Below are 21,493 nucleotides of genomic sequence, written 5' to 3' on the forward strand. Positions count from 1 at the left end.
GACAGATGAGGACTATATTCCCAGCGTCTAAAACAGTGGCTGGCTCATAGTAGTGTTCAGGGCATCTCAGTGGAGAAATGTGTAAAAGAGGAAAGAGAGGCCTGGAAGGTAGATTCGTACTAGATTGGCCCTGGGTGGAGCTTGGGGCCTCAGTATTTTCAAACTTTGAAGTTTTGTCTGCTTGAGGGAACAGGAGGGCAGCTCTGGATTTTTTAGAAGGCCAGTTCTGTCCACAGTGCATGAATGTTCTAGGTGAGGCTAGGGTGTTGGGGAGAGTGAAGTCTGAAGATGCATCCTTAGATCTGATAACGTTTCTACCCTGGCAGTGCAATTGAACGTTGAGAATATATCCTATACCTTTTTTTTTTTTTTTTTTTTTTTTTTTTTTTTTTTTTTCTGAAGAAAAGGGATTAGCAGGCTAGGTGTGGTGGCTCACATCTGTAATCCCAGCACTTTGGGAGGCTGAGGTGGGTGGATCACGAGGTCAAGAGATTGAGACCATCCTGGTGAACGTGGTGAAACCCTGTCTCTACTAAACATACAAAATCTAGCTGGGCGTGGTGGCATGCACCTGTAGTCCCAGTTGTTCGGTAGACTGAGGCGTGAGAATCACTTGAATCTGGGAGGCGGAGGTTGCAGTGAGCCGAGATAGTGCCACTGCACTCCAGCCTGGCGACAGAGTGAGACTCCATGTCCAAAAGAAAAAGAAAAAGAAAAAAAAAGGGGTTTAGCAAATTGTGCCTTGAGGCCGAATCCAACCAACAGCCACTTTTTATAAATAAAGTTTTACTGGAACACTGCCTGACCTGTTTGTTTACATATTACTCACAGTTGATTTACTGTGACAATGACAGAGTTGCATAGTTGCAACAGAGACCGTATGGCCAGCAAAGACTAAAATGTTTTCTGTCTGGTCCTTTAAGAAAAATGTTTGATGACCTCAGTCTTAGAACATTTTTAGATATTTAATGGTGCCATTCTGGAAAAGTTGGCATTGTCAGAAGAGTCCAGACAAATTGATACCTGCATAGTCTAAGAAAAATTGGGCCATATCACCTCCTGTGAAGAAACACACCAAAACTTTTCTTGTGTGGAAACTCAGTTCTTAAGTTGTCTTGGTGATTGAAGTTCCATCTCTAGTCTCCTTTGGCTATTTTTGTGGCTTTGACCCTAGCTGACCGAGCCTGTTGTCAGTAGAAGGTAGAATCCAAGTGCTAAATATCATGTTAAGACTTCCTTGCTACCTACTAAGGGGAGTCATTTCTTAGCCAGCTGTTTTAAGTTCTCCTAACCTATTTCATATGCTGTGTTCCCACAGTAACCATTCCCTTCTCCTGCTGTTTCTCTGTCCTCTCTGTTGCAATGTTTCTTCTACTGAAGGTATATGGCACTACTGAATCTGTTCCTCCTGTGCCGTGTCTGGATTACCCCAACTGCTCCAGATTCTTTTCAGAACCTGGTCCTTTGGGTGAATGATGACCTATTTAACAGCCTCATGTATTTAGGGAAGTTTGACCATTTTCAACCAAACCTGTCATAGGTAAGAACAAAGGTAAGCCATCAGGTGTCTAGAAAAACATTCAACTGATTTCCTCACAGACATTACAAGTTCTTACTCTTCAAATGTACTTTAAAGGACTCAGAGTATAATTAGGAATCGGCAGAAGTTTTGTGGAAAAGAGGCGTTGAGCCTTTTGCATATTAAGGATCAAATTTTACATTTTGTATGAAGCATTCATGAGGTGATGTTTTTAAAAACCACTCCAAAGCACAGGAGAAAAGCTGAGGACAAGACTGAGTATAGAGATGGAAGAACTATGTGTCTGCTGGGGTAGAGATGGAGAAGTTATCTAGTTATCTTTATACTAGTGATGGTTAAGATCATGCAAGCATCTTCCATAGTTAATAAATTATCTTATCCAGTTGGTCCTTACTGAAGGCATACTATGTATTAGGGCCAACTCTGTTGGATGCCAGGAATACAAACATGATGGGAGCTCACTTTCTGCCCTTGAGGATACCACAGATTAGAAAAAGAGAAAAAAGAGTTACTTGCAAGGGCCGGGCACAGTGGCTTATGCCTGTATCCCAGCACTTTGGAAGTCTGAGGCGGGCGGATCACGAGATCAGGAGATCAAGACCATCCTAGCTAACACAGTAAAACCCTGTCTCTACTAAAAATACAAAAAATTAGCTGGGCCTGGTGGTGTGCTCCTGTGGTCCCAGCTACTCAGGAGGCTGAGGCAGGAGAATCACTTGAACCCGGGAGGTGGAGGTTGCAGTGAGCCGAGATTGTGCCACTGCACTCCAGTCTGCATGACAGAGCAAGACTCCATCTCAAAAAAAAAAAAAAAAAAAAAAAGAATTAACTTGCCACCAATGCTATAAATGTTAAATTTTTCAGATGAAGTGGAAGGAAAAGTCTAGAAGAAAGAGGACTGAAATGAAAGAAGACTGGGGGAAAAGAAATAATAATAATAAAGAAAAAGAATTTGAACCTTTTTAGAGAAGATGATTGACCCCACCATGGAGATGAAGATTAGAGCTGAGTGGCAGGCAGCTGTGGAGAGCAGAGGCGGAGGGAGTGGGAGGATCAGACTGAAGAACTGAGATTTCAGTTGTCTACGCAGCCTTGCTGTTTTTCAGCCTCATGTATCCCGGGCCTATTAGAAATTTATATAATATATCTGTGCATGACTTATATATCATACATCGTATCATTTCATCCAAACTTACATTATAATATTATATAACACCTTCTGTATTAGTATATAGTAAGATTTTTAAATATACAAAATACGTAAAAATACTCCTTACACTTAAGCCTCAGTAAGTGCTAGGAACTTTGCTAAGTACTTTGTATTATCTAACCGAATTTTTACCATGGGTAGGCATTCTTAGACAGCATTTCCCAGACAAGGAGTCTTGTCCACCAAAGTTAGAGTATCCAGGATTATCTAGGGGTAAGTGGTGTTCACACCCAGGCTTGTCTGACCCTATTTAATTAGATGGTCTCCTATGGAGTAAATTTTAGGATAAGCTCTTGACTGAAAAATGAGCTTTCTAATGGTTGTGGGAGGGGGAGAAAAAACAAATGTACAGACAATAGCAGGGAAGTGTGGAGCAGAGAACTAGCATAGGCTTTGAAGTCAAGCCTAACTGAATTCCCAGCTTGGCTTCACTGCTTGCCAGCCACGTGGCATTGGTCAGGTCACATAACCACTCTGAATGTCCCCATCTGTACATTAGGGGTTGTAGCATCTAACTTGTTAGCATGTAAAGGATCTGTACCTGTGCCTGGCACTTAGTGGACACTGTGACTGGTAGCTGCTGCTGCCACAGCTACACCTGTATCCTTGGCACTATGGATTTTTTGCTCTATTGCCCAGGCTGGAGTGCCATGGTGTGATCTCTGCTTGCCACAACCTCCACCTCCCGGGTTCAAGAGATTCTCCTGCCTCAGCCTCCCAAGTAGCTGGGATTGCAGGCATGTGCCACCATGCCCAGCTAATTTTGTATTTTTAGTAGAGACAGGGTTTCTCCATGTTGGTCAGGGTAGTCTCGAACTCTCGATTTCAGGTGATCGGCCCACCTTAGCCTCCCAAAGTGCTGGGATTACAGGTGTGAGTGACTGTGCCCGGCCCTTACCACTGTTCTTATATTCACATCCACCCATCCTCCTCCTCATACTACTGTTACTACTTATGCTAATACTATGGTGGTTATTATTAGCAGCAATAGTAGTTGGAATGACTTAAGGATAAGATTTCTGCTAAAAAACAAAAGCATAGTAGTTATTTAAGCCATCGATTTAATCAATAGCATTAGTTCTGCTTTTACTTCAATATTCAGTGAGCATTTGCCGTGGTAGGTCTCTGCCCAGGCACTGTAGGAAGTTAAAACATGAAGAAGTCATTTCCTCTTTTAGCTACCGTATCCACTAGTTTGACCTTTATACCATACACTCTCGGTCAGATATTCAAGAAGGAATCCTGGGAGGTAAAGAGTTAGTGCTCCTTGAGTGCAGACGGGCTTGAAACTGTGCATAGCTTTGGAAGGGTGGTCAGGACTTAGATAATTTCAGGATGAATTGAAGATTACATTGTGCAGATGTAATCTGCTGTTACTTCTCCAGATACTCTCCCTTTCCTCCCATCACGTGATAAGTGTGTCGCCTTATTTACAGGTGCAGGTTGTTAGCAGGACACTTTGTTTTAGTGATAGCACACAGAGTTGGCCATTAGGCTATAATTGAGCCTCTATGTGAGGTGCTGGGTAAGCCATATGACCCTGGTCCTTGTCTACAGAGAGGCCAACCTACATAAAAAATGGCTGACATAGAACCTTGCTCAGAGGGTTAGACATTTACAACAACCTTGAAATGTAACTTCCACTCAATATGATGAAGACTGACTTGTGACAGTTTTATATGCCTTTATTTTGCTAAAATAGCAACCTGGCCAAATATATTTTTCAGCACATTTATTATAGCTACATGTTTATATTTATAGCAAAGTGCTGCTAATTCCCTAGTATGTTAACAGGTCGTATTCAAATTGTTCTATTTTTACTTTGGCATAAAATTGCTGAAGGAAACATTTTTAAGGCAAGTAGTGATTATAGCGTATCGACTCACTACGTAGTGAATTATATATTAAATGAACTCCCTGAACTGAGAAGGAGCTTAAACTGACGAAGAAGATAGTTATCTTAAATTCTGTAGTGTTTACATACGATTTCTTCAAATCCAATTTTTATTGGAGGTTACTGATTGCCTCAATGTTTTCGTTTTGCTAAATTTCTACCTTCCCACAAACAAATATAATCCCCCTTTTCATATGTAATATATGACCTGGAATTCCAGAACGTATTTTCAGAAACCATCAGAAAACCCCAAAAACAGAAAAACAAAAAACTCCTCATTTTATTGTTTACAATAGATAATATATTCTCTCTCTCTCTCTCTCTCTCTCTCTCTCTCTCTTTCATACAATTTGAGAGTTAGTCAAATAGGTGTATGCATAAATCTTGCCAACCCTTGGGCAGTTGTAATTTCCATACCAAAATGCATGAGTCTTACTTGACTATTACTCTGTTATATGTTAAGTACTAGTTACCATGGCAACCTTTGCATCACTTTATAACATTTAAATATAAGGTGTTGTGTTTCTTTATGAGGAAAGACAATGTATTTGCATTTTTTAATGTTTGGTGAAATACAATCACTGCTAAAATAAATAATTTTGTTTTAGGCAGTTGAATTTCTTGGGAATTACGTACATTTCTAACCAAACCTATCTAGTGCATTCATTTATTTTTATTTCTTTGTGATGTCATGAAGAAGTAAAATACGTATTTTTTAAAACAGTACTTGATAAGTATCACATAAACATTGATTAAATACTTATAATTACCCTTGTAAGGACTAAAACACAAAATTGAACCATATTTGAAGTTACTTATCAGTGACTAATACAGTAGCAAGAGTTTGAATGTAACATCACAAGATTTCTGAAATTTGATCACATGTAAATGCATTTCTTATTTTTGTATGTCTAGTTGGTTAACTGTAACTAGTTTTGATTTTGCCTATAGTTGGACTAACAGTAGCGGTTTGCTCATGCGTGCAAAAACAAAATTAAAGGAGCCACGGAACTCACCCTTGTGGCAGTTCCGGGAACATGGCCACTTAAATTTAATTATGGAGATTGTTGGGCAGTTTCTTTATTAAATATGGAAAAAAACCTGGTCATTTCTTGTTGCTAGTGTAGCTCTAGGCCATGAGGCTATCATGGTTGTTATGTAGACTCCCATATAGAACTCATTTTTAGCTTTTTATAGTAACTTTTCAAAATTACTATCACAGCTTGCAGTTTTTATCTGAAAATAGAGAATCTAACTAATGATCATTCATAACTTTTGATGTATCTTTTCAATAATAATCAGTGGATCATAATACGGTACTATTTGGTGGGGGACGGAGTAAGAGGTAAGCTCTGTGCTGGAGCCTGGTTCTGCAGAACATTTTACATACGTCGTTTCGTCTATTCCTGATAACCCTATGATGGAGCTCTTATTAGTCCCTTTTTACAGAGGAAGGAAATATGGTTTAGAGAAATTGCATAACTAACCCCCGATTACATTGTCTGTATGCCTTTGAGCCAAGGTTCAACCAGACCGGTCTGACCTTAAAGCCCTCCCTCTTTCCTTAATGGATATTAATTCTACTTCTGACTTGTTACAGATAAAATGTGCATTACATGTTTAACGTAGAAATAAAAGACACTGACAAAAAGCCTTTAAAAAATATTTGCTAAATAGTAATTTTAATAATTTGCATTTCTGTACAGCACAACAGTCTTTTAAGTCCCTGATTTGCAAGAAATCTTAGTCATCTTGTCTTTCTAAGTTTCCCAAGTCCTCTTTTGCTGAAACCAAGCACAGGACAGAAATAAAAATAATTTATAAAGGTGTACTCCCGGACCTTTAGGAATCAAGAATAAAGACCATCCAAAGACTGACCTTCAGTTTTGAGCTTTGAAGTTCAAAAGTGGACAGGTGGAAATATTGTGTTCTTCATTGCCCTTTGGTGCAAGATATATTCTAGGTTGCAGAGTAAGTGCCAACAGCAGCAAAATTATCGCCCCCCTCCTGCTACTATAGTAAGTCAGCAATGGCCCTTCTCTGGTCAGAATGGCAAATTCAGCAGCAACTATTCGACAGGGATTTACAGAAACTTCCCCATGGCTGTTAGGAATCTTATTCAGCAGTGTCTTTGAAAACCCGATTCTGTGCAGAATTAACTATGTAGAAATGACCTCAATTGTGATAAAAGGTATTTTAAACAAATCTAATTTGTGATTTCACTCAATGTGTATTTTGCATTTAGCTCCGCAAAGTCTGGTAGATACCTACACATATATTTTGCATTTGTAAAAGTTTTATGGTGGTTCAGAATTTTTTTTTTTTCATATTAACATTTAAAATAATCCTGGCTTTATAGAGTCAGTTCGCCATACAAAGCCACTATACATCACTTAGGTTTGTGATGAAAGAATGGAATTGCAGCTGTGTGAGTACTAGAATACCCAAACATGAATTAGACTCACAAGCATTTGGCAATAGTTCAGAAAAGGAGCTTAATCTGGTTTCATCTGAGACTGCTTTTCTCTGTTCTGCAACATCCCCCCAAGATGTTGTGTCTGATATCGGATCACAACGTAATGGGGGTGACGCAAAATCAGAGAAAGCCCCGAGGAACCAGGGGCACATTTGCTTTTCTCCAGAGATTTTCTTTCTCCTACTTCTTTTTTCCCTCTCCCAGGTTCCAACTCTGAAATTCAAGGTCATTCACCTATTAGATGCATTAATTATAAGCCAAAAAAGCAGTATTCATCGTACTCTGATCTCAGTCATATCTATAATTAAGTATAAATATAATCTTCCTTTTTAGAAATGTACCACCCACCCATTACATTTAAAGTGCTGACTGAAATGAAATAATAGTTCAGAGCAAGATGATTTTAGTTTAACTAGAAAAAAGTTGATAATTTAAGCTTCAAGCAGTGAGTTCTATTTTTGATTACCATTCAGTTATAAATCTAATTTGAGATATATGCTGCTTTTCTGTTACTCAAGTTTAATTCATGGTTTGCTTTCTTGGTTGCATAAGCAAAGTTCAGTGGCTGATCAAGGCGGTTAAGGAACTCCCCCCGAAAAGGAATAGGGTTGAGAATGTGTTCGAAAGACATTCTGAGACCCATATCTGATGTAAAGCAGACAAATCTGATGTAAAATAAACAAAAAAATTTAATTGAGAAAGACACTCCCAGGGCGCTGTATTTGGTGATTTGAATGGCCAAGTTAGGAATGGCTATTTGCAGGGGAATTGGCTGCAGAGGGTGAACCCCAAAACATTCCAACCTGGTTGACAAAGTCAGTGTGTTTTATTCTTTAGTTAAGGTATTTTGAGTCTTGAAATTGTTTGCATTTGGGAAAAAAAATAGGAGCGAGTAAGGGGAAGGGCTTGTCTCATCACACTGTGGACAGTTAAGCAAAATGCTAAACTATGGGTTTAAGATTTACAGGTTCACCCTGCCAGATGCCACATCTTGCCTCCAGTGTTTCCTGGCAGATTCGGGCAGCCTACTACTGGGACCCAGCATAACCGCAGAACATGAGCTTGCACAATGTGAAAAACCTAAAACCATTATAATCCTATTTAAGGCAAGGATGAATTTGTCCATTCTGAAAGTAGACTTCTTTTTCAAGCTTAACTTTTATTAAGCAGAAATTTGTCTTCAGAGCTGAAGATAGATATGCAGGTAAATTCATCATGTGAACAAATACCTTATCCATTTTGTGCAGAATTTAATTTACTTCAAATCAAATGCCAATCACTTTTTAAAATTCAGAAACTCTGGCTTCTTCAGCCAGTGGAAAATTTCTCTTTCTCATTGCTACAGAGAGTTAAGTATGTGACGTAAAGGCCAAACAATAGTAAATGGTTATTGTTCACTTTATAAGTATACTCCACAATAAGAACACATGTATTTTTATCTTCATTTTTCCTAAGGAGGTGTTTAGGGCCCCCTTAAATGTGAGGAAATGTTTATTTTTGTTGCTTTAAAAGAATGATTCTATTGTTCAAGTGAGAAAGAAATAGGAACAAACAGGTCTAAGGAGAAAGAAACAGGAATGTGCTTTGTGAAAAAATAAAGATTAGCAGGAACCACTAAAGGTTCCTAAGTGCTATCTGGTCTTAGTACTGTGTTACTGTATGTAGTCCTTGTGCCTGCATATATAAGAGTTGGATGCGTGATTTATTATGACTGGCCTATGAAATTATTTTCTGTTAAATTAACAACAATAAGGTCAACCACAGCCAGTAGCTGTTTTGTAGTTATCATTTTATATTTTTTCACAGCTCTATTGTGAATGCTGCTAAAATACAGCATAGCAAGTGTGTTTGTTTTTAGGTTGACCCCTTGAATGCATTTAATTTCTTGAGAATGAAAACCTTTGCCACCAGGACCAAGAGGAATTAACCAGTGGTTAAACTCATTTAAAAACACAAGAAAGCATTTCAACGTATTTGCTCAGCCCTTTTCTGAATATTTTATGTATTTCTAGAAAAAGAAAAATGAAGAAATAGGGGTGATGTGTGTCTAAAATACAAAATTATTTTCAAACTCCTCTTTCCAATGAAATTAAGACTCATTCGTAGATTTACCAAACTGTAAGGAAGTTGTGATTTCAAATTTTTCACAGCTTTATTGATGGAAATTTCAAAGAAAACTTGGACACGGACTTTAATTTAACTTACTTTCTTAATAAGAAATGCTGAGAGTGAAATTCAGATTGAGATTCTACAATTTTTGAATGCCATTCCTAAATGATAAATTATTTATTCCTAGTTCTGATTTATACAAAACTTTACTGTAATAAGCCTTCTATTTTAGTTTGTCATTGTGTAGTATTTTAATATGTCTCTTAAGTTCAAAAGAGGCCATAGTTGAGCATGCAGATGTCAGATTTTTGTCTGATACATCTGGTTTTATCAGCTATTTGTGTGGTAAATGTTAAGATATTAGAAACGAGTTTGTTACTCAAAATGTGATTTCAACCTGAAATCTCATCCTTGAAGTTGTATTTTGAAGTAATGTTTATTACATATCTCTTGAAAAAGTCTTAAACTGGAATCAGTAAAGGCGAGCTTGTCAGTAGCTGATTAGTCCTTTATATATGACTCATCCAACACTCAGAAAAATCCCTTGGAATAGAGAGGTTCTCTTTATGATATTTAGCTATATGGTGGTGGAAAGGGGAGGTTTGAATTTTTGATTTTCCAGCTTATGGGTCATATTTGACCAACTGCTTTCACTAGAAGACATGCCACTTTGTTGAGCTATTTAGGAATCAAAAAGACTGTCTTAATTTAAAACAAGGACCCTTTGTTTTAGTTGGTGACTGCCTTGTGAAATTTTTCAGTTCTCAGCGGGTTAACCAGGGAACAGGGGCAGAGTCATAATTGGCCTATTTAGAGTATTTTGCATGTGAATAGTGTGTTAGTGAAGCATCCCTAAGTCTGTTGTGAGTGACATGGTGATTAGAATTTAGATTAGGGAAAACACATTCTGTACTTTATCAAGGACAGTAATTAGTTCAGTCAGTAAAAGTTGATTACAAGTAACGATAAAGTTAGATTTTTAGTACTTAATTTTAAAATTTCTTTATTAAACAGTAAATTTGTTCTTAATATAAATGCTACTATCTACTCTTGTTTTATTGCATATCAGAATAATTAAAAGAACAATGTGTTCAATGCAGAGTATAATCAGGCGATTTATATATTATGGGTAAGTTTCCATGTAGTTTTTAGAAAATGTAATATTATGTAATCTTTCTGATGTCATAATTTTAAAAAGTTTAAAAATTTGTCACACTGTGATGAGTTATTGTGGAAGTTTTCTAGCGTTCAGGTAAATGTTTAATCTGTGGGATGTATCTTAGTTTCCGATAGACCTCAAGAGGGCATTCTGAAGTCCTTTGATTTGTGGCTGTTAGTGTGGAGTATCTGCTATTTCTATGATTTTGAGAGTTAGCGTGAGGATTTGAATTTCGTCTTCGTTCAGTTGGCATTTTCTCTTCTGTGGGTGCTGTGTCAGTTCGTGGAGAATCATGATATGCGGTACAGAGAGGCAGGGTTCTCAGTGGAGTTGATAGGCTACACTCACCCCCAGTGTGTGCAGACGGGGGAAGTTGTATGCGTTCACAAAATGAGATTCTTCTTGTTAAGGAAGGGGATGAATAGTTCCCAGATAGAAGCCTAAGTCTAGAGAAAGGAAACATTAGTCTTATATAAATGCCACTTGTTTTGCGAAATTAAAACGTGAGTCATCTTAAAAAGACTTTAAAAATATTGTTTAAAGGGAATCATCTACTTTCCTCCTAAAAGTAAAGAATTAAAAATTCAAAAACTTTGTGATAGCTTCTTAGACTGCCTTTCTTTGGGGTTTTTGTTTTGTTTTAATTGTCTCAGCTCAGCAGATGCTGTTTGCTTTATTGCACTGGTTTAAGTACTAACAATCAGTTGGGAGGTGGTGAAAGTAAAAAATTAACCTTCTATGTTTGTTTTCCCTTTTTAACCTTTTAGCAGAGTCTCCTTGGAGGTGACATGGATATGGGCAACCCAGGAACCCTTTCGCCCACCAAACCTGGTTCCCAGTACTATCAGTATTCTAGCAATAATCCCCGAAGGAGGCCTCTTCACAGTAGTGCCATGGGTAAGGTATTCCTTTGTTTAAACGCCTGAGGGATGATTATGCCTTTTTTTATTCTTTCTTTAAAATTATTCACCCCTCATCCTACCTCCCACCCCAAGAAAACCATAAAGTCTGGCTCAGTTGTCAGCCAGGAGACTAACCCCCTAGAACACTGGGTAGGTACGTTAACAACTTAGGGTAGCAGAACTTTTTTGGTGTCTGCTTATTTCTAGTTTTCTCTAGGCTGCACCCATGAGGAAGCTTTTAAGAGATCAAAGTAGCAAAAAGTTAAATATCTTCATTTTTATGAACAAAGCAGAATTTGATTTCTGCTAGAATCAAATGTGATCCTGGTAACTACAGTTTGCTAAGGTAATGATTTGAGGAAATATGGTATCATCTAGAGGCCTTTGTGGTTGAATCTATCTTAGGAAAATGGGCATGTGGGAGCTGACAGCATCTTCATTTTCTTTCAGAGGTACAGACAAAGAAAGTTAGAAAAGTTCCTCCAGGTTTGCCATCTTCAGTAAGTACTACTTGTTTCTGCTTTATATATTGCTTATGTAGTTCTGTTTTGTTTTGATGGGAAGCAGACAGAAGTAAATAAGTTTCCATGCACTCAGAGCAGCACATTTATCTAGAAAGTGGAGGAGGTAGAAATGACCTACACATGCAGCCACCTGACCCACGTTCGAGTGATTAATTGCACATCCTGGAAGACTGGGTGGCTATGTTGATATTCAGCAGGTTAAGCTCTAAAGAGAGCCTTGAAAAGGTGCCTGAAGTTTGAGGAGTTTTACCTGTACAGGGCTTTCAAGAGAATGAGTATTAGTTTCATGTGTTGGTTAAATTCTTTGTCAGTATTATGATGATTTATGGATTTGCATGCGAAAGGAGATTTGTGGAGAGGATTTAGGAAAAATTTACATGGGTTTCAGCCCAGAGTGCAGGAAGAATGTCTCTATTTTCTAGAAAGGTTGCTGAATAAAGGCTGCAAAGGTAGCTGCATCAGTAGCCATTTGTGTCTTTACTACCAGGTGACAGCTAGAAGAAGTCGGTTGTAACCAAGAGCATTCTGGGTCTTTTTAATAGCTGGAGCTCTATGCAGAAGTTGCTAACACCCCCCAACCACCCCCAGGTCCCCAGCACTGCAAAAGTTGATTGTGATCACAACTAAATACATAATGTCATATTTTGAATTCTTACATTCCTAGATAATGGTATTTAGTTTTGTTGAGGACTAGTCTATTTCTAGTAATTTTCTCCTTATATAAAATGAAAACAAAAGTTTCCTCTCTTCTTTCTTTGTTTCTTTATCCTTCCTTTCATTCTTTCTTCCTGTGATATAAAGATTTGATTTAATTCTGTAGAGTGCCAGTATTATTTGAAAGAATGCTAATGAGCCTTATGTTTTTATACTTCAATATGAAATTATATTTAGATTTCTGAAAGTATATTACCAATCAATGCTTGCATATTAGTTTCATTTCATTTTTAATGTATTAGAAGAATAATAGGTTTTGCAAATGTGCTAAGATTAGATTAACCCAAACACCTGTGTATTTGACTTGATTTCAGTTCAGCTCATCCAAACAATTATTAAATGAATATATCAGAGTAAGTCTTACCAGGAAAAAGAGCAAATTTTGTATGCTGATTATCATAGAGTTGGTGATGTTGAAGAAGCATCACAAAATTATTCATAAATATAGAAAAATATTGTGTAAATAAGGTTGTCAATGGCATATATAATAGTCACTTTCCACTATCAATAAGTCACTTAAAATTGTATGCAGTTGTGTATTTTTTGAATTTCTGTATTATATTGAAATTGACTAATAGTCCCAAAGGATTTTATAAGTATATTTTAAGCTTGAAGTTAGGGGTGGATTTAATGTCGATGAAACTTTAGCTTTTAATAGGTTTTATGACAACTTCAAATGATACAGCCCTAACAGCTGCTTACATTCTAAACATGCCTGAACCTAATATGACCAATATTAAATACATTTAGTGGACCTTTGAATGTTTGAAACAATGGAATTAACTGTCCTATAAAAGCCATGAAAAACTTAAAGCTATCCTACCCTCTTTATGCCTCATATTAAAATTAACTTGTTTTTTTCCATTGCTAAGGTTAGGCGGATCTCTAGACAGTGTCTGAGGAGTGCATTGATGTGGCATTAGACGGTATGTCTGTGCTTCATCATTGCCAACAACACTTTCCATAATTCTTTGTAAATTTTTAAGTATTTCCCTATAGATAAATGGCCCCTTTAGAAAATTTTACTGGTACAGTGTTCTCTTTGCTGTTAAGACAATTTAGGTGTTGCTGGTATGTCGTGATATGTTCAGAAACATAAAAATATATATTTTTTCTTTCCCAATAAACAAAACTTGGGAAGTAGGAGTTTGGTTTTATTCTATTTGATTTTTAGCTTTTAGTTGTCCGTTTAGGATTTACTCTTAGAAAATTTATCTTGACTAGATGTTTTCATGGTTGTTATGAAACATTTTGGTGAGTAGCCCTTTTTCTGAAAGACAAGGAGGAAGAATATACAATTAAACATGAAATTTTTATTCCTGTTTTTTGAGCAAGAAGAACAAGTTTAGATAATTTTGTAATTTAATCATCCATTTGCTTATTACCTAAAAATCACCTCGGCTCTGTTTTCATAGCAATTTAGCTTAGTTTATGTAAGCTTTGTTGTAAATATCAATTGCTTATTGCTTATAACAAGATCCGCGTGGCTTACCACCACACAAAATATTTACTTTAACTTGATTCCAAAAAAGGTCTGTAGTAGACACGGTTATACTTTTGCCCCAGTACATCTATATCTCTATATTTTTAGATCTCTTCCATGCTTTTTTTTTTTAAGTTCAAATAAAATTATGACTATCTGATAAGAGATACCTCTTAAACGTGTTTCAGTATGTATATTTGCATAACAGATACTAAAAGATTGGGGATAATAAAAGGTTTCCTTTGGAGTGATTATGACTACATAAAGACACTTACATGTTTTCTTTGATACATATTTACCATGACAAATAGGAATAAATCTGTCACAATCTGTTGTGGCAGTTCATACTGCGCCCCCCATTTTTGAAACGGGCCCTCTCTGTTACAATAAAAGGAAGAAAACTTAAGTTGTGACACTGCATTATCAGGTATTATTTGCGACATGCCTGTGGTACAGAGACTGGACTTCTTTTGCCGCCATTAGGCTGGGTCTTCCTCCCAGGCTATCAGGAGAGAGAGGGGATTGCCTGGCCCTGTTTTGAAAACACTGCAGCATCTGTGGGAGAGAGAAAACATAGGCCTGGCCCGACATCATGCCGTGGATCTGGCACGATCCACGCATGTGTGTTTGTACCGTGTACTGCACCTAGAGACCTCAAGTCACTGTGGAAGTATGACACAATGATGGGATAACGGGAGACCCATCCGTCAGAGTCTGCAGGACAAGCACAGTGTGGGGAGGAAGACTGTCCCACTAGTGCTCATAGGCCTGCACTTAGGGCTAGGATGATTTTTTTTTTTTTTAAAGGAAAGCCTGTGTGAAAGGCAGCTATCTAATTGCCCACGAGAGCTCTGCTTATTACCTCAGTACATTTTTATCTTCTTGGTTCATATTTTAGTATGCTACTCTTTTTAGTCACGTCCCAATTTCTTGTAGCCCTCATTTTTTTTGAAGACCTTAGTAATAAAATGTGGTCTTTTGTTGATGTCAGAATTTATTTTGCATGTCTAAGCTCTTGAATCTACATGAGAACGTCTTGTTTTGCTAATTTTCTACATTTTGGTTTTCCATTTCAAACCATATTTCATCTTAAACTCAATATTTTGCAACCGTACTGCTCATTTCAACAAATTTGTTTTATATAACCTAATAATCATACACATTACATCATGAATTGGTAGAGAGAAAGATGCACTATGTTAAATTAAAGTTTTGAAGAAAATGATTCATGATTCTTAACAAAAATGAACATAAAATTACTGAAATCTAGAAAGTAGCAAAAAATTTTATATTGTGCTGTTATAAGATACTTTCATCAAACACAGAAACAAAACAAAAGCATTATCTTTTGGAAACTTTATTCTGCCCATCAACATGTAAACATGTAAAACTTTGATCTTAGAATCTGAAATATTTCAAAATCATACACATTTTATCAGAAACTGTTAACAACTACAAACTTCCTACTCAAACTTGGGTGGAATTTGTCTCCGCTTGTAATCTGATTTGAAACTTTAATGATAGTCTCACCATGACCCCAGTTGGAATCTCTTGAACATCAGATTTTCCTGGAAACAGGATGTATTATCCTTAGAAGTAGTTTATGACCTCTCATCTCCAGTGATCTTTCCTAAAACTGTACTTTTTAGTAAAATCTTTTATTCTATGTTAAATTACAAAGGGGTTTGGTGTTTTTTTTTGTTTTCGTTTTTGTTTTAAAACTCAGGAAGATCTGGTAAGCTTTGTTTTAAGTGGTCAGAGATAATTTGGGACACATGGATACCAAGATAAGCAATTTCTGCTACTATCAAAATTCTAAAATAAGATTTGGACACTTCAAGAATCTTTGTGACATAAGTTAGTCAATAGGTGGGTTTGAAAAGTAAAAACTTAATGTGTATTAGATACCAGGTTGGCCAGTTTTCATAAGAACAGAATTCTTAAATAAAATGGAATATTTAAGTCTGGATTGGAGTTTCTTTTACAGAAGAGATTATTAGGAATATCAAGAAAAATGAATAATGCTAATGGCCTTAAACATCTTAGGTATTTTACGTTTTATTAAAACATTCATATTTGAAGATTTCAAACATGATTTTGAATTCCTATCTTAAGTTGTTTAGTGAAAAACCCCTTTTTTCCCAGGTACTTGATGAAATCGCAAATAATTTAAAAGAGATATTGGTAAATTGTTTTTTTTCTTATTAGTGGACTGGAAATTTTGTATAATTAAAAAACTCAGTCCTTAACTCAGAAATACACAGTTTCTTCCATCACATTTGGAACTGATCATAGGGAAATCAGAACAATGCTTTTTCATGTTAACAAATTTTAATAAGCAATAATATGATTTTCTTGAAGATGAAAGTTTTATTGAAATGTAATATCTATCCCAGGTGAACTAAATATCAGCCATCTGGACTCTATCCTTTTTAGGAAAGCCTAGAAGTAGCTGATTGTGTGATAAGACATAAAAGGAGGAAGCTCTTCAAGGTCCATCCCTACAGAGATAGACACTTTGTGAGGAAGTATAACTCTAAGTGTTTAAAATATTAGGATAGCCCTCAATATTCACATTTAAACTTAGTGTGCCCATTTTCTAATTAAAGATATTGAAATATGAGGTTTGGGTATTAAAATTGTGCTTATTACGGAAATGTTTAGGCAAGAGGGAGGTTAAGAGTGGCACAATTAAGTCATCCCAAATAGGAGAAAACTATTATTCACACAATTTACTCGGCATGTATAACATGACAGTGGGGAACAGTGAAAGCTGAGAAAATATTCATGACAGAGAAAGTATTTTTGTGTGGGTATGGAGTTAATGCTGAATTTGCTAAACCAAAGGCTTCTAGTTCAGCATGTGCATTTCTTTTTTTTTTTTTCTGTGAAAATGAATCTCATTTTCTTTATTGCACATTGAGACTATAGAGGTTACGATTTTTATGTATTGCTGGTATATGAAAAAATATAGGAGAATCTTTATTTATTTTTTTCCATTGGAGGCTTTTATGCCATTAAAAAATTTTCACAAAGCGCATAAGAAGCTTGCAAAACATATTCAACATATATAGCATTAGGCATTCTAATATCCCAGAAGTTTGCTTGAGGATTTCTGAATTTTTTTTAGAATTTGGAATAATGAGCTCCTTCATCCACCACCCTCCTCTTTTCTGCCTGGAAGCCCAATCCTGTGCCCTTAAAAAAAAGGGGAGGGGGTGTCTTCTGGTGTGCATATTTTAGACAGAAGAAATGTAAAGAAGACAAACACGAAAGTTAACTGTGGATGAAAGGTTTGTGTATTTTTGAGCTATTCCTGCTTTATCTTTACAAAGTAAAAGCTTATATCCCCCAAACACTCAAACCAAACGCCACCAGTTCATTCCTTCCACCAGAAAGAAGCCTCCCTGGCCAGCAGCACCCCAGTTTTCTATTCAGTGAGCTCTTCTAAGGAGTGGTGCCTGATGTATCTCCCCAGTGTTTGTTTTTATTTGTAATCAAGTATTTGAAATACAATTTCGCATGCTAAGATTTATCAGGAATTTCATTTCGATTTTGCCAACTGGAACAATAGCATTTAGTGTAAAACTGGACTTACTTGTTGGGAAAAGAGAAATGCATTTCTGGGAACTGCTATTTTAAACTTTATCACTTTCACTGAAGAGTATATTTTGGTGTGAAGTTTTGGGCTCTGAGTGGTTTAAATTACTGAGAAGTGTCGGAAACCACTGCAAGGGTGCTTTACCCAGAGAGAATTATAACAGGGCTTGCATGTATTTTGAAAATCAAACCCTTTTCTGTAGCAGCCAGCTTAACTGTGAATTTATTTTATATTTGCAGAATAATGTAGATACATGGCTTGATAATTTGGTTGATTACCATTTATTTTAACTTTCAAAATTCAATCGATTGAAACCGTTTCATTTGCTAATATAGCAAAACATTCTCATTTTTTTCCAGATCACTGATGATTTCGTTATTTTCTGTGTTTTCTTGGTTTTGAATAATTCTAAAGGTTTTCCAAAAAGTAATGAATCAGCATCAAATAGAACGTGGAGGGCTAAATAAGATTGAGAAGATGTAGTCATCCTAAAAGAATAAGGAGTCTCTTTAGCAAAGTTGTATTTTCTTAAGGCGAAATCCATACTTGTCAGGCTGTTGACGGACACCTGCTTTGTCTTGGCTTTTGTTTTGATTTTTTACATAAATTGCACTGACTCACTGAACGTAAAGTTGCTTCTCCAGGCAGTGGCACAGGATTTTCAGACTTGATCAATCTCGACTATCCCAGGATGTGCGTGTGTGCACACGTGTGTGTATGAGTGTTCTCTTTTCAAAGGAAGAGGAGCTTTTATAAAATGTGGTGCAAAACTTATGGTTTTAAATGCTCAATTATTTTATCTGAGAACAGCAGCATGTGAGTGATTCTTTCTTAAATTGCAGCTGCTGCATAGGTGTGGAGCTTTTCGAGGAGTTTTATGCTTTACTTGAGCATATACTCCCTCTTCAGAGAAGTTAAGGTAGTGCAGAAGTTTCTGCATTTTGTGAAATTTCAGGGTTGAAAATAAAAGATGCTTTATGATTTGGTGAGATGGATAGATTTCACTTTTGAAAGAATACAAAAGCTGTATTTTAGAAGCAACATTTTAAGAATTCTACTTAAATGGTTTAGTGACACCCACTGTTGTCTCTTGCCTGACTTTGTCACCTGAGGAATTTATCATAAATAAGCCACTGGGGATGAAACTTGATATATACACGCTTACTTCCAGAGTAATAAGTAGAGGAACTGTGTGTGTGTTAAATTTCACTAAATTTATTTTATTTCATAGAACAGGAAATAGGAACATTCCGTAGTGAAGCTCTCTTCATAGCAAACTGTTAAGAAAATTTCTCAGTGTGTTGCCATGTGTTGGCAGTGATTAAAGGGCATTTCCTTTGTGAAACATGGAGCCATATTAGAAAGACTTATATTTTCTCATAAAAATGACCTTTGCAAGTACATTTAATCATAAAAACTGGTGTCATTCCTCACACACACATACAAAAAGTGTCACTGTTACCACTTGCTGTTACCATGTAGGGATTTTAGGAAAATGCTATTTTGGAACAATTATTTTGATGGCATCTGAGAGGGAATACCTAAGTGTCTGCAGCAGCCTCCTCCTTCCAAAGCCCATATCATTCTAAATATGCCTCCTGAATTATACTTATAATAATATTGTAATGGCTTTCATTCTACCGATTGGCACAGTATATCATTATATCATTAGCTGCTATGAGAAAGCAGTTTCAAGTAGGTAGCAGATTCTTAGCATTAATGTTTTCAAGTAACCCTGTTTAGGGAATTGGGTTGTTTCACAGGTGCTCAGGTATATTAACACAGGGTACGATCATATTTTCTGGCTTGCCTATTATGAAACAAACTTGGAGTACAAAAGAATTCAATAACAAGGGGAGTATAAAAACTGGGGCTCTAGCTTAAGAAAGTTTAATAACTCAAGATTTTAAAGAATGAGGAAAAAATATCTAAGGAGGCAGCAGTGTTTAGCTCATTTTGCATTACTACTAAGGCTGAGATTTATTAAGAAAATGTTTATGGCCTGATGATTTAGACTTGTTGAGTTAGTTTAAAATTTTTAAACCATTGGTTAAGTAGAAAATAAGCACATTTCTGTATTTGTTTTACTGTTTGAAAGTATTGTTATATAAAATAAGTTTAAAATTCTGCCGTTTAATACTCAGGCCTGTGCCTCAGGAGTGAAAGTGCATTGCCAGAACCTTGCAGCTCCTATACAGCATCTTAATATGTATTTTAGTTTTAGAGAGATACAAGACATTGGCACATATAATCTGTATAATTGAAAACAGCAAAGAAAATGGAATTAAACCTATGTATTAAGGACAGATACAGTTGGGATTATAACATTCAAACCGCTGCCAGTAATTATTTTACAAATAAATGCTATTTTATTTTTCCTTTAGTAAATATATCAGTAACTTCACCCAACATTGATATAAGTGAAACCCAACAGTAACAAGCTGGGAGTGGCCAGGTAGAAAGGGAAAAAAGCCTGTTCATTTATTCATTCATTCCTTTCTCGTTTATCTTATTCAAAGCACATTTTTCATTGCAGCCAAAAACTAGACACACCATGTAACATGGAACATGTCTTTTTCTTCTGTGTATTATTTAAATAGTGGAACTTTACAACTGAGATTCTTCACATTTAATGAAATTTGCAGTCTTGTGTCACTTGCATCACAATATGTGGGAATAACCTTAGCGTTTTAAAGAGTGTACCTTGTAGCCTTTTAAAACATCATGCATTTGAAAAATAAAATGACCCACGCAGTGTAACACATGGACTTTTTGTCCCTTAAGCTGATTGCCCTTACTCATTGTCACCACCTTGAAGACAGTGAGGGACATGTTTTGTTTGTTTTTTTGTTTGTTTGTTTATTGAGACAGAGTCTCGCTCTGTCACCAGGCCTGAGTGCAGGGGCGTGATCTCAGCTCACCGCAACCTCTGCCTCCTGGGTTCCGGCGGTTCTCCTGCCTCGGCCTACCAGGTAGCTGGGACTACAGGTGCACACCACCACACCCAGCTAATTTTTGTATTTTTAGTAGAGACAGGTTTTACTGTGTTAGCCAGGATGGTCTCGATCTCTTGACCTCATGATCTGCCCACCTTGGTCTCCCAAAGTGCTGAGTTACAAGCATGAGCCACCGTGCCCTACCAAGGGACATGTTTTAGATACATCGTTTTTGTTCTGTAGCAGCCAGACTCACTGCTTTACTTATGTGTGTTACTCTGAAATATATTTCCAGTGAATGAATATAGTAGGAAAAGTGGTGTAGTAGGGTAGAAAAAACACTGCAGTAGACATAAAAAGACCTTTCTAATTTAATGACTGACAGCCTCTACTTATCCACTGGCCTGGTTAGGTCACAAACTTGTTTCACTGTCTACAAAACAGGTATAAATAGTGTCTGTATAATCAGATGGTATCAATATGCTAAGAACAAACCTTTATCAAAGTACTTATTCCATGCCAGAGACTATTCTAACTGGTGCACTATAAAATCATTTGCATCTGTTAAACATTTATTCCAATAAAAATCCTGTAAGTACTACTGTTTATTCAAGAGTCTTAAAAATGAGACACAGAGAGATGAAGAAACATGTCTGTGGTCACACAGCTAGTAAGTGGCCGAGTTAGGATTGAGACGTGGGAGGTCTCTTTCCAGAGTTTCTGTGTTCTTAACCATAATCCTGTCTATGCCGCCTATAGTGTTTCATATACTCTGTAGACCAAAAAGCTCTCTACAGCAGTGTTGTTGTTAACTTAGCAAGTATTTGACTATCTAAAATAAATTAACATTCAGAAGTTTCATTTCACTGTAGAATGACTGTCAGTACCTCTGTATAGTCATATCCTATAACTTTTGCCCAAGCAAATCAGTAAACCAGGCAGTCC

The 21,493-nt window shown here is 36.6% G+C and overlaps 1 protein-coding gene across 35 annotated transcripts in view; it reads left to right on the forward strand.

Annotated features, from left to right (window-relative positions):
* The window catches only part of TCF4 (transcription factor 4), a 373,037-nt gene that overhangs the window by 234,337 nt on the left and 117,207 nt on the right, over nt 1-21,493 (forward strand). For 23 of the 35 annotated variants that reach the window (XM_003926049.4, XM_010336782.3, XM_003926050.4 and 20 more), the window contains 2 exons: nt 11,156-11,285; nt 11,741-11,790. The exons of 2 other annotated variants lie outside the window; for them this stretch is intronic. In XM_003926049.4, coding sequence (XP_003926098.1) covers nt 11,156-11,285; nt 11,741-11,790 — 180 coding nt within the window. The remainder of the gene's footprint in view (nt 1-11,155; nt 11,286-11,740; nt 11,791-21,493) is intronic. 10 more of the 35 variants (XM_074383382.1, XM_074383388.1, XM_074383375.1 and 7 more) reach the window with 1 other exon arrangement.

This window comes from Saimiri boliviensis, chromosome 13 (genome assembly GCF_048565385.1).
Source record: "Saimiri boliviensis isolate mSaiBol1 chromosome 13, mSaiBol1.pri, whole genome shotgun sequence".
NCBI lineage: Eukaryota > Metazoa > Chordata > Mammalia > Primates > Cebidae > Saimiri > Saimiri boliviensis.